Source organism: Choloepus didactylus, chromosome 7, assembly GCF_015220235.1.
Source record: "Choloepus didactylus isolate mChoDid1 chromosome 7, mChoDid1.pri, whole genome shotgun sequence".
Taxonomy (NCBI): domain Eukaryota; kingdom Metazoa; phylum Chordata; class Mammalia; order Pilosa; family Megalonychidae; genus Choloepus; species Choloepus didactylus.
In genome coordinates, this window is record NC_051313.1 from 33,225,967 (window position 1) to 33,240,066 (window position 14,100).

The 14,100-nt window shown below is 38.6% G+C and overlaps 1 protein-coding gene across 4 annotated transcripts in view; it reads left to right on the forward strand.

Moving 5' to 3' along the window:
* Window positions 1-14,100, forward strand: part of TRAPPC3L (trafficking protein particle complex 3 like) — an 82,637-nt gene that overhangs the window by 8,248 nt on the left and 60,289 nt on the right. Inside the window, exon 3 of one of the 4 annotated variants that reach the window (XM_037842821.1) lies at window positions 8,649-9,348. The exons of the other annotated variants lie outside the window; for them this stretch is intronic. Within the exon in view, the coding sequence (XP_037698749.1) occupies window positions 8,649-9,131 (483 nt within the window). The 3' untranslated portion in view covers window positions 9,132-9,348. Of the gene's footprint in view, window positions 1-8,648; window positions 9,349-14,100 lie in introns of those variants that run through there. 4 annotated transcript variants of the gene reach the window in all.

Below are 14,100 nucleotides of genomic sequence, written 5' to 3' on the forward strand. Positions count from 1 at the left end.
AACCCCACTTGGTCATGGTGTATAATTTTTTAAATGTGTCTTTGGATTTGATTTGCAAGTATTTTGTTGAGAATTTTTGCATCTATATTCATTAGGGAGATTGGCCTATAGTTTTCCTTTTTTGTAGCATCTTTGCCTGGTTTTGGTATTTGATTGATGTTAGCTTCATAAAATGAGTTAGGTAGTGTTCCATTTTCTTCGATGTTTTGAAAGAGGTTAAGTACAATTGGTGTCAGTTCTTTTTGGAAAGTTTGGTAGAATTCCCCTGTGAAGCCATCTGGCCCTGGGCATTTATTTGTGTAAGTTTTTTGATGACTGATTGGATGTCTTTGCTTGTGATGGGTTGATTGAGGTCTTCTATTTCTTCTCTGGTCAGTCTAGGTTGTTCATTTGTTTCCAGGAAATTGTCCATTTCCTCTACATTACCCAGTTTGTTGGCATACAGTTGTTCATAGTATCCTCTTATAATTTTTTAAATTTCTTTGGGATCCGCAGTAATGTCACCTTTCTCATTCATTACTTTGTTTATATGGGTCTTCTCTCTTTTTGATTTTGTCAGTCTAGCTAGGGGCTTGTCAATCTTGTTGATCTTCTCAAATAACTAACTTTTGGTGTTATTTATCCTCTCTATTGTTTTTTTGTTCTCTATGTCATTTATTTCTGCTTTAATCCTTGTTATTTCTTTTCTTCTACTTGTTTTAGGATTGGTTTGCTGTTTAGTTTCTAGCTTCTTCAGTTGATCCATTAGTTCTTTGATTTTGGCTCTTTCTTCCTTTTTAATATATGCATTTAGTGCTATAAATTTCAACCTCAGTACTGCTTTTGCTGCATCCGATAGGTTTTGGTATGTTGTGTTCTCATTTTCATTCGCCTCTATATTTTAGCAATTTCTCTTGCTATTTCTTCTTTACCCCACTGATTGTTTAGAAGCGTGTTGTTTAACCTCCAGTTGTTTGTGAATTTTCTGTCTCTGATGGTTATTGACTTCTAATTGTATTCCATTGTGGTCAGAGAATGTGCTTTGAATAATTTCAATTTTTTTAAATTTATTGAGTCTTGGTTTATGTCCCAGCATATGATCTATTCTGGAGAAAGTTCCATGAGCACCAGAGAAGAATGTGTATCCTGGTGATTTGGGATGTAATGTTCTATATATGTCTGTTAAATCCAATTCATTTATCAGAATGTTTTGGTTCTCAGTTTCCTTATTGGTCTTCTGTCTGGTTGATCTATCTATAGGAGAGAGAGTGATGTGTTGAATTCTCCCAGAATTATTGTGGAAACATCCATTGCGTCCTTTAGTTTTGCCAGTGTTTGTCTCTTGCGTTTTGTGGCACCTTGATTGGGTGCATAAACATTTATCATTGTTATTTCTTCTTGTTGAATTGCCCCTTTTATTGGTATGCAGTGGCCTTCTTTGTCTCTCATAACATCCTTGCATTTAAAGTCTATTTTATTTGAGATTAATATTGCTACTCCTGCTTTCTTTTGGCTGTAGCTTGCATGAAATATTTTTTCCATCCTTTCGCTTTCAATTTCTTTGTGTCCCTGTGTCTAAGATGAGTCTCTTGCATGCAACATATTGATGGTTCGTTTTTTTTGGTCCATTTTGCAAATCTATATCTTTTAATTGGGGAGTTTAATCCATTTACATTCAGTGTTATAACCATGAAGGCATTTCTTGAATCAGCCATCCTATCCTTTGGTTTATGTTTGTCAGATATATTTTTTCCCTCTCTCTATTAATATCCTTTAACATACTCATACTGAATCTCTTTAGTACTAAATGTTTCTCCATGTCTCTCTCTCCTTTCTTTGTTTCTCTGTCTGTAGGGCTCCCTTTAGTATCTCCAGTAGGGCATGTCTCTTGTTAGCAAATTCTCTCAGCATTTGTTTGTCTGTGAAAAATTTAAGCTCTCCCTCAAATTTGAATTCAGGCTTTGCTGGATAAAGAAGTCTTGTTTGGCAATTTTTCTCTCTCAGAATTTTAAATATGTCATGCCACTGCCTTCCTGCCTCCACTGTGGCTGCTGAGTAGTCACTACTTAGTCTTATGCTGTTTCCTTTGTATGTGGTGAATTGCTTTTCTCTTGCTGCTTTCAGAACTTGCTTCTTCTCTTCCGTATTTGACAGTGTGATCAGAATATGTCTAAGAGTAGGTTTATTTGGATTTATTCTATTTGGAGTTTGCTGGACATTTATAATTTGTGTATTTATGGTGTTTAGAAGATTTGGGAAGTTTTCCCCAACAATTTCTTTGAATATGCTTCCTAGATCTTTACCCTTCTCTTCCCCTTCTGGAACACCAATGAGTCTTATATTTGGATGTTTTATATTATCTACCATATCCCTGAGGTCCATTTCAATTTTTTTTATTTTTTTCCCCATTCTTTTTTTTGTTCTTTCATTTTCCATTCTGTCGTCTTCCAGGTCACCGATTCAATGTTCAACTTCCTCTAGTCTTGTACTGTGAGTATCCAGAATCTTTTTAATTTGGTCAACAGTTTCTTTAATTTCCATAAGGTCGTCTATTTTTTTTATTTACTCTTGCAATTTCTTCTTTATGCTCTTCTAGGGTCTTCTTGATGTCCTTTATATCCTGTGCCATGGTCTTGTCATTCATCTTTAGTTCTTTGATTAGTTGCTCCAAGTAGTGTGTCTCCTCTGATCTTTTGATTTGGGTGCATGGGCTTGGGTTATCCATATCGTCTGTTTTTTCATATGCTTTAAAATTTTTCTGTTGTTTTTGGCCTCTTGGAATTTGCTTAACTTGATAGGTTCTTTTAGAATTTGTAGACCGATTAAAATCCTTATCTCTAATTTGTCAGATCTTCAGCTTCGTGGAGTACACTTTCTCTAACTAACCAGTAGGTGGCGTCTGCGAGCCACCTATTCCCCTCAAGCCAGTTCTTCCCTGCTTTGTCTTTGTGGTGAGTGGGGGTGTGTCTTGTGTGGTCCAATTGGTGTACCAAGCTTGCGTGTGTAATTGTTGGCCACCCTGTATATGGGGCGTGTGTCTGGGCTGTCAGGGAAGGGGGGTGGCTCTAACAATCAAAGCTGCTGCAATAGTCTAATCCTTCAGTTCAGTCCTGCCACAGTTTGTCTCTGCTGCTGACCCACAGGTCCTTAGTAGTGGCATATGGCCCCTGAGACTTGCGAGTGGGTCCCTCTTCCAGGCCGTGCACCCCCAGGTCCTCTGTTGAGGGATGACTGTGCTATGTCACAGGTGAGTGCCGTCCCCCCAGGGCAGTTCTGGGCTGCAGGGCTGGATAGGGAGGCTCCCAGTCTGTTGAAAGGATGGCTGAATGAGATGTGTTAATTCACACTTCTTCACCTTCTCAACTCTGGGACAACCAGCTGAGGGTGCAGGGAAGGCTAATGTCCATGCCTGATTTTGTGGTATGTGCGTGTGTTATTGGAAGCACTTCCCATCACACTGGGTTGTCTGGGGCAACTCTGGGCTCTGGGGCCGGTGACGGGCAGGAGTGTTCCCTGTCCACTGGGATGATGGCTATGAGAGGATGCCCCCCTTTCCTTGGGAAATTGTGGTGTTTAGTGAATTTTCTGAGTCACTGGACTTATTGCCTTGTGTCACAGAGCTCTCTCAGTTCTGTTCTTGTCTTGACTTGCCTAAATTGCCAGTCTTTCAGGCTTTCTGTATTCGGCTTCTTAGAGTAATTTTTTTTTAGAAAAAGAGAAAAAGATTTAAAAAAAAAAATAAAAAAGGGAAAGGTCCTCCTTGAAGATCTAATGGGTTATTGAAATCCTAAGAAACAAGGCAATTAGGGCCATTAAGGCAGGATCCAGGAGGCAGAGAAACCGGTTTTTCTTCTGGATTTGCATATGAGCCTGACTCTGCCTGAGCTCTGTCCTTCCCCTTTCTATTGTCACCAGAACTCCAAAAAGCCTCCGCTTTTATTTTTGGGTTTTTCTTGCTGTTTTTGCTATCCCTATCTCCTCTCCACCGGGCTGGCTGCTCCGGATTCTCCGGTGTCTGGTCTCAGTCTATCTATGATTGGAGTTTGGATCAGTAGAATGAGTTTCCGATAAGAGCTGCATCTGCAGTTCTCCTTCCTTGTTCCCAGCACTGATGGCCCCTCCTCCCACGGGACTGAGCCTGGCAGGGAGGGGTGCGGGACCTCTGGCCACGAAACCATACAGATTTCGCTGAACTCAGCAGTTCCATGTGTTCATGAGCGTTGTATGAAGTATGCCCAAAGTGAAATTGCTCTGCGGTGTCCGGTCCACGCAGTTCCTGGCTTTCTACCTACTGCCCTGGAGGCGTAACTAAAACGTACACCTCACCACTCCACCATCTTGCCCTGCCTCCCCCCAAGAATCTGTGTTTAAAATTGTTAGAACTAATAAGTGAATTTAGCAAGGCCACATCAAAATAATTGTATTTCTATATACTAGCCACAGATGTAAAAATGGAATTTCAAAGGAAATGCCATTTTAAGAATTGATTTATTCTTAAAGACAGGCATAAACTTAAGAGGTGTGCAAAACATGTACAGTGAAAACTAAGAAAACATAACTGAGAGAAATTGAAGAAAGCCTAAATAAATGCAGAGATAGATATGTTGATTGCAAGACTTACTATCATTAAGATGTCACTTCTCCCCAAACTGAACTGCAGATTTAATGCAATCTCAATCAAACTCTAGCAGTTTTTATTTTTGTTTTGCTTTTTGGTAGATATTAACAAGTTGGTTCTAAAATTTGAATGACAATGCAAAGGAGCAAAAGTGGCCCAAACAATCTTGAAAAAGAACAAATTTTGAAGGTTCACGCTGTCTTAAAAACTTACTGTATAATGGAAATAACTGAAATTGTGGAACTGTAACCCATAACATTCTTTGAAATTTGCTCTCTACTTGTTAAAGCATACTCTGAAAGTTATCACTGTTAAGTATATAAAGTTCACAATAAAAAATGCATAAAAAATGAAAAAAAAAAACTTACTGTAAAGCTACAGAGCAGGCCGTCACTGCATGAATTACTAGCAGTCTCTTCCTTCCCTGTATCGCTGGTTCAAGCTTCAAAAAAACACCAGGAGTTGGTAGTTGGCCAAATTTTAATCCTGTATCCACCCCCTAACTTTCTGATGATTTGGAACTTCCCTCCCTTCAAGACTATGCACAGTGAAAGTTCATTCATATTGGGGGGAAGAGGGATTCTAGACAGCTGAAAAACAGCAAAAGTGCATGACATCTTTAATCTTTATTTATGCTTCCACAGATGAAGTCAGTAAAGAATGATCAGGTTCCATGGTTGTGATTGATATTGTAGAAGAATCACTTCATTTGTTATCTCACTCAGATCAGGAGAAAACTTCCATTAGTTTTCAGTAGAGAAAACACTGCGTTTAAAATAGGTATTAATGAAAACCAGTATAGATTTCACTACACAACTGTAAGCAAACCATGAAATGTGTGTCACAATTGGACTTGCAACTGTGTGAAACAGCTAGGACTGGCTCACATCTTCAGGAAGGGAAGCTGTGATCACTTTCTAAATATGACAATTGAGTGTCGACCCTGCAATAAAGAAGGGCTGGAATTCCTAGATAAATAAGGTCTTACTAGAAAAATGTATCAACTTGATAAGGATATCAGAGTGCTGAATTGGTGAAACATTTTTGCATACCAATAAAGAGCAATTCAATTAATTAAACAAATCATTTTATTCTGTATTTCATCCTGAATGCAATTGAAACAGTCAACATTGTAGACTTTTGTTTCTACTCTGCAGAATTCCTCTAAAGTCAGATTTTACTAGAGAATCTAATTACCCCGATGTCCATTATACTTAAAGTGCTTTGAAAAGCAAAGATTCAAGAGTACCATTTCTTAATACAAAACATTTTCTTTGAAAACATCTGTTAAAGTCTTTTTTATAAAACCTAATGTACTTTTATTGCAGGATCAAATAAATAATCTCTTTGAAAGAATTTTTCAAATCTCTGTGTTAGTATAATTTGTAATTTCCTTATTTTTATCAATCACAATTAAACGTCAGTCACTGCAAGCAGCTTTTAAAATGGACTATAGCTATTTTTGTTAATAGATTATTTCTATATTGTTATCTGTCCACAGTGCTTTCATTTCTAGTTTGGGAAGGCAAGAAAAATTGTTTGCAGTTTAATCAAAATTTATTGCAGTTAATGAAAATAATAATGAACTTGAACAGGAAAGTCTCAAAGGTTTTGCTATTAGGTCATTTTGCTGTAGTGTAAAGTGCTACGAGTTTTAATCTAGTAAATGAAGTGCCCCTTTATTTGCTTTATTATTTTATTAGCAGAATCTTTGGTAAAACTCTCCTTTTCAAACCTCGTATATTCACCATAAAGCCTTTACATCTCAGAATGCTCAAGAGGTTTTTTGTGTGTTGTTTGGTTTTTAAATGCTGGAGATTCTTCAAACAAGTTCCTCTCCTAAGCTCTTTGCACTTGTTATTCCTTCTGCTTGGGGTACTTTTCCTCCCGTACCCATCTGGCTCACTCCCTCATGTCCTCCTTCAGGTCTTGCCTCAAATGTCCCTTTCTCAGTGAAGCTACCCTGAGCAACCTACCCCTCTTACCCTGTTTTATTTTTTTCCATGGCACTGATCACCTTCAAATATACATTAGAATCATTTATTGTGTTTATTCTCTTCCTCTCCCTACTGTAATGTAAGTTCCATGAGGGCACTAATCTTTCTTTGTTCACTGTTGTATTTTTTAGCACATAGGACAATGGCTGACACAGAGTAGGCACTCAGATAATATTTATTCATTGAATGAACAACTGAACCTAATGGAGTGGTAACATGGTCTGCTTCTAAAAGCACTGGACCCAGGAGTCACATGACTAGGTAAAAGGCCTTCTTTACAATTAATTTACATTTACAATTAATATTCCATATGACTCCGGGCAAAACACATCCTCTCTGGGCCTCAGCTTCCCATCTATGAAATGAGGGAAGTTGGGCAAAATGATTGCCAAGGTTCTTTACAGATATAAAAGCCCATGATTCCTCAAGATCATGTTTCTATTGGAGCCAGTTGTGTGGCACCAGACTTCAAAGTCAGCAGCTAACATCTCTGACCCCAGGTGTTATGATCAGAAGATGGTATCTCTGTGGGTAGAGATGTTACTCTCCTAACGACCTTGATGCTAACGCTCTCGATCCTCAAAACAGATGAGGGCCTCAATTCTGGGCAACAACAAAGAAGGGACAACAATAGTTTTAAGGTGTCTACACTTCCAACATTACCTTGCACATGACAAAATATGAGGTGGGCTGGAAAGAGAATTTGTACATGTTCCTCTTCTTCCATCCTGGCCATGACAATTTTGAATTTTGATGTCTCTTTGACTTTCTCCCTTCTCCTCCTTCTCTCCTTTCATCTCTCTCTCTCCCTCTCTTTCTCTCTCTCTCTCATACACACACACACACCCCTTGTGCTTTGGATTTGAAAGGAACTGGGTGGGGAGGGAGGAGAGAAAAATGAAGGAGTAAAAGAAGTATGGAAGAAGATAGGGTTAGTGAAAAGCAATATAACGGACTTAAAATGTATAGAAGGCAAATGGATCTAAGGGCTAAAATGCAAAATTTAAATTTAAGACAAATCTATTTATTTGGCTAACTGCAAGAAAATATAGTAAAGGATTGAGTTAGGGTTGAACCTAGTGTACACAGGGAATGGAGCAAACATCTTGTGGGTCCCTGTCTGTACAATTTTATTAAAAGATATATTAAAATATTCATGAGAGATGATTGTATAAAAATGTAGCTTATGAGGGGTGACAATGTGATTGGGAAAGCCATGTGGACCACACTCCCCTTTGTCCAGAAGAAAAATGGGGGGAAAAAAAAAAAAGCACCCAGTGATCTTTTTTACTTTAATTGTTCTTTTTCACTTTAATTTTTATTCTTATTACTTTTGTGTGTGTGGTAATGAAAATGTTCAAAAGTTACTTTCGGTGATGGATGTACAACTATATGGTGGTACTGTGAATGACTGATTGTAGGCTTTGTATGACTGTACGGTATGTGAATATATCTCAATAAAATTGAATTATTAAAAAAAGTCCATGGGCCCATGTGAGATACGGTAATTTATTGATGAAGATTCAGAATAATGGTAAAGAAGAGGTACTTACGTGTTTGTTTCTTGTTTATTTTAATCAGTGTGTGTGAAGATTCTGTCGAGTCCATGCAGCATCTTTTTCTGTTCAGGTCATGTTCTTTATTGTCAAACGCACCATTCCTGTCTAATTTCACATTTCCCATCATGAGAAAAAGGTAGCAAAGCTACTATTACTCAGTGGCTGTGGGTCTTTGGAATTATCTGTATTGAAACAACAGAATAATTCTTGCCCCTACAGTCCCCTAATGCCATTTATTTAATGCTGGTTGCATCATAACTCATTAAGCTCCCCTACCTACAATGCTGTTCCTGAATACTGGCTTCCAATGACTTTCTCAAAGCGTGCTATGTGCAATCTTCATGATGACCACAAATGCAAGTCTTACCAAGGCGTGCCGGAAAATGTGAATGATGGTTTGTTTTCTGGGGATGGTAAATTCTGGTCATTTGAAGCTTTATCGTATAAATGTAAGAAAGTGTCTCTTCCCGCTATGTCTTTTCTTGAATTCTTTAGGCTATAATAGCTATACTTCTAGAACACGATCTCTCAACGAGAAGCGAGAGTGCCTCCCACACACCCGCGCCAGCTGAGAGGAGCCCGTGGGCGGAGCCAGGCGAGTGTTCCCACGGTCTTCCAAGGAACGTTCTTGGAGGCCGGAGAGAACGGCGATGTGAGGGTCCATTGAAAGCCCTCGGAGGGGGAAGTAGACGCGTCACCCCACCCCAGAGGACTGCGGGGTTGGCCACTGTAGGTGCCAGCGGGGCGGGGCGCACTGAGAAAAGGACCTGCCTCCACCCAGCCGGCCCGGGTGCTGTAGACCGGGTTGGCGCTCTTGCGGGGGTACAAACAGCGGGAGAACCGACTCGCAGACCCACGCCCCGGGTTCCAGCCCTAGGGTGGGTGGTGAACGGCCGAACGTGCGGGGGAGCCTGGAGGAGGACAAGCGGGTCCACGCGGGCCCGTCTAGGGGCTACCAGGCACCCAACGGCGTCCTAGAAAATTCCGGGGAAGGTGCTCAAAACTCAGGGCCCACTGAAGGTGGGCGTTATGAATTGAAGTTATTACTTTTTATTGTTCTGGCTCTGCCAATAATAACTTGGATATTTTGTGTTTTGGTCATTACCCCACAAAATATAGACCTTTTCTCAAAGGATCCTTTAAATCATTGTGGGAATAAGGATGCTATTTTCTAGGCTGTTTTTCTCAAATTCAACTTATCTTAAACAAAAGAATGGTAAGCATAAATTTGTCAATAATAAACAATGCTCTGGATTTATAAAATGTATACAATCAATGAAGCACCATATTGATCCTGATTGTTTTCCTTTGACGTTTGCTTTCTCTCATTTCAAATCTTGGAATATATTCACTTTATTAAATGTGTTTCAGTATATAGCTTTGTTGATGTCACTAACTGGCAACTACAAAAGAAAAATATATATTTAAATTCATCTTATTTGTAGGATGCAACACAGTATAAAGACATATAAATTTACATTTGGCTGTTCTTTCCCCAGTTTATAACTTCTGAAAATAGGACACATTTTATTTTATGTATTTATAAAATATTACATTATAGATATATCAATTTATTTATTTTCTAGGAGCAAATGACCCCACAGCTTTGTGTAAGGGAGAGCACAGTGCCTGTAGAGTCATAGGATGCTTGTTGATGTGACCTTGAAGAGGTCTTAATCCCAAATGTGTTACTCATGGACAGGCTTGTGGGTTGATAAACTCCTGGAAAGTAGTAGATTTGGTTTCTTATTTCCACTGTGAAAAATTCATCACAAACTCAGTAACCTAAAGCAATACAAATTCATTATCTTACAGTTCTGGAGAACAGAAGTTCGAAATCAGTATCACTGGGCTAAAATCAAAGTGCTCAAAGGTCTGCATGCCTTCTGGAGGATCTAGGAGGGAATGCCTTGCCTTGCCTTTTTCTAGTTTCTAGAGGCTGCCTGCATTCCTTGGCTCATGGCTCCTTCCTCTAGCTTCAAATCCAGCAATGGCTGGCTAAGTCTTTCTCACACTGCTTCACTAACACTCTCTTCTGACATAACATTACCTTCTCTCTGACTCTGACCTGTTTGTAAGGACCCTGGTGATCACATCAGGCCCACCCCGCTACTCCAGAATAATCTCCCCAACTCAAGATCCTTAACTTGATCACATCTGTAAAGTCCTTTTTGCCATATCAGGTAGCATTCACAGGTTCTAGGGATTAGGACATAGACATCTCTGGGGGGGGGGGGGGTGTCATTATGTAGTCAATTCAATAGTCAAACTCTGAACACACATATGTCTGTGTGTATGCAGTTTTTCTGGATCATTTCCTCAAATAGCTTTCCCCATCATGATGGCTCTTCAAAAGGATCAGTGATTCAAAATGGGCCAATCATCCACTTTCATAATTTAATCACCCTCCCCTGTCTTGGGAAAACTGAAGTCCCAGAGAGGTTGACTTATGCAAGACCATAGGAGTGGTGGCAGACCATGTTTTCCTTGCTCCCATTTTGATCCTTCATAACAATGGCCTATTGAAAACAAATTGATGGATAATAATGGTGTCCTGCCCATTCCCTGCATAAGAAATGAAAATGCCTGAGACTCCTGGGAGGGCTTGTGGTTAGTCTGTCGCTATTAGAATTAGTGCCACTAGCTGTTGAGTAGTCCAGGTCTAATGTCCTACCCCAGTAACAGTGGACAAAGTCACTTCTCAAGTAAGGGTGAACAAGTCACTTTACTAAGAAGCAAAGTGCCTTGAATTTGAATCCTTATGTATGCAAGGGCAGAGGACATGAAAACAGAAGGACTCAAATGATATGGCACTTATTCTCAGAGCTCAGGATGTTTGAGTTCTTCATTGGCAGGAACCCTGGAAGGTTGAGAGGCTGCCTCCCATGGCTTTGTTCTAGCGTGGTGCTGTGGGGTGCAGAGTCAGGAGACAGACTGCAGGGGCTGGGTTCTGGCTCCATCACTTACAGGTATGTGACTTTGCCAAATTGCTTGACTTCTCTGTATCTCAGTTACTTCATCAGTAAAGTGGGGAAATTTACTTTAATGGTGTCAAGTAGGCCTGGATTCCAATTATGAGCCATGATTCACCACTTATCTAATAAAATAATTATATCAATCAGAAAACATTTCATTTGTACAGGACTTTACACAAAATTCTCTCACATTCTCTATGTTTTTCAATGTCATTTCAGTGATCCATTTTCTAATGTATATTTTAACCAGTTTACCGGTTTGTTGTAAGGAGTAAAGGGGATAATTTGTTTAAAGAAGCTGGCATTTAGTAAGCACTCCATATGGCTATTTTTACCACTATCCCCCAACACACCATGCAGATAGATACCTGTTTGAACCACCGGAGGACAGCAGAGGAAACTATATTTGAAATCCGTTTTCTTTCTGAAGCTCTGTATACTGAGATTAAAGCAGCGTAATTGTATTTGGTGGTTAGTACAGAAAAATAATTCAAATTTGGAATAATGTGTCTCACCTCTCTGGAAATACCATTCATTGCTTTGCAGTCAGGGGTCACATCTATGGAATTTGCCGTGCAGCTCAAGATGCCTGCCACAAAATCCCAGTATCTGTTCTTTAGTAACCAGTACTAAATTTTGGTGGACTTTATTCAGAAGTTGAAATTGTATCTCTACGTCTTATCTTTTGAGGTGGAAGATAGTCTTGCCTTCGAAGGTCTTTGGTTAGTAGTGATATTTCAAAGTTTCAGGGTTAATGTGATTTCCCTTTGTGCTACAAACAGAATGAAGGAAAACACTGCAAATCACACTGTTGCTTCCTATTTACAATCGTGTCCAGAATTTTTTTTTTAAACGGAATTGGAGATTGAGGACAGGGAAAGGAGGCAAAGGAGATGGCAGATATAAATGTGGTTCTGCGAGAGATTGTGAGACCTGGGAGTGAGGGTCAACACACACACTCAGGGCATTGAGGAAAAGAAGTAGAAAAAGATATGTGAGTTGGCCTAACTGTTTTAGAGACACTCCAGGTCATGCATGAAGAACCTAATAAACTCTTAGATTTAGAAATGGTGCCTGAGTCTTGATTCCCGGAAGTGTCCAGCCATTGGGTCAGATGATTTCCAGTTGCCTGAAAATAACCTGAAGGTAATAGAATTGTACCTCTAGAGTACTGTCATCAGCCTCAAGTGAACCTGACATCAAAGTGAAGATCCAATCACCTGAAAAGTCAGCAAATTGGAATTTAATGAAACTTTCAGAATATATGGATGTATGCTTTGTGCCTGCAGGATAATAAATGCTTGCTCAATAAGGGTTCGTATGTGTGCCAGAATTTGGTCTGAGACTCCCTTTCATTATAACCTGGCAGTGAGGTTGTAAAAAAAAAAATAATAATAAAAATAAATAAATAAATGTGGTTCTGCAATTCAGCTTTGGAAAGCACAAAGAAAGCTGAGTAAAACAGATCTAAGCATTGGGATTGTTTTCCAGTCTCCCAGGAAGGATGCAATTTAGATTGTGGTGGAGGAGTACTGGAGCAGATAAAGCTGAAGTTAAGAAATGAGCAAGTCTCTATGTATGCCGTAGCATTTGATGTGAAAGCTAAAAGCATATGGTAGCAAAATATAAGGTAGTAGTCACACATAATTGATTATAATTATATGTTTTATAATTACATAAATTCATTAAGCATAAAGGGAAGGAAGTACTGTGCTATTAATGGAAAATTTTTGTCTAACTAGCTGAGAAATAAAGAATACTCTGGACCAAAAAAAAAAAAAGACTGAAAAGACTGGAAATATAATTTGAAATGGATAATATACAATGAAATACCAAGGATGTGTACTACGTTTTAAATGTTCACATAGATCCTGTAAAGCCCTTTGAAGCCATGAGGAGGAGCCAGAGAGTACTTACAATGCTTTGCTAGAAAGTTACAGTGGAAGATCATGATTAGCTGGTTCAAAATACAAGGTGTGCATGTCACACTCAGAGAGTTTGATGTAGAAAGGACTTCCAGAAGCTAGTGGAAACAAAGTTTCCTGGGCTAGGTATAAGCAATTATTAGTTTTCTTTCTGATGATGTAATGCTTTACCTTCATACATTCTTTGATTTTGCTGTTAACTGAAAATCTTTTGAAAAGCCTTTACTATGTTATATTCCCTGAAAACTAATAAACTAATTTTGCATGCAGTGTGAAGTGTTGATTTAACTTGTATGCCCCAATATTGAGTCATTTCAAAAAAATCTCAGATAAATAGAGCTGAGAAGAACTTGGAGTACAAAATGGATGTGACCTCCCAAATTTACACAGCTGATTTATATCAGAGAGAAACTACATCTCTAGTTGCCATCCATAACGTACCTCCATTATTTTTAGATGCCACTTGTAATGACATATAAATGCTGAGTAGAGTGTTCAGTGACCAATTGGAATATTTTTCCTTTAACATTGAAAAAGATCAGTAGGTTAATATTTTTTAACACAATGACACAAAATATCTTTAGAGAAATCTCAGGATCAAATTCAGTGATATTTTCCTTCCAAAGAAACTACCTGGGTCTAGTATCATTCTAGAAGATTATACACATAAATTGACTTGTATACATATAAACATAAACATAAAAATCTTACTAGATTTAGAAGGAACTCAAGAACTCATTCCTTGCCTTCTATCAGAAAAAGCATCATTATTCCCATTTTATAAAATGAAACAGTCCCAGAGAGACTAACTTACTTGCCCATGATTAAATAACTAATAAATAATGGGAAGAAAGAAACAGGTCTCTGGTTCTAGTCAAGTACTAAACTCTACAGTCTCTTATTAGTGAAACACTGAAAATGTTTTGTTTCCTTAAAATTCATTTTTTTAATCAGTTTCTATTCTGGAATCCACAATTGCACACAAAATGGACTCTTTCTTCCTTAATTGTGTAAAAAAATTACCAAGTAATTTAATTGATTGCATTT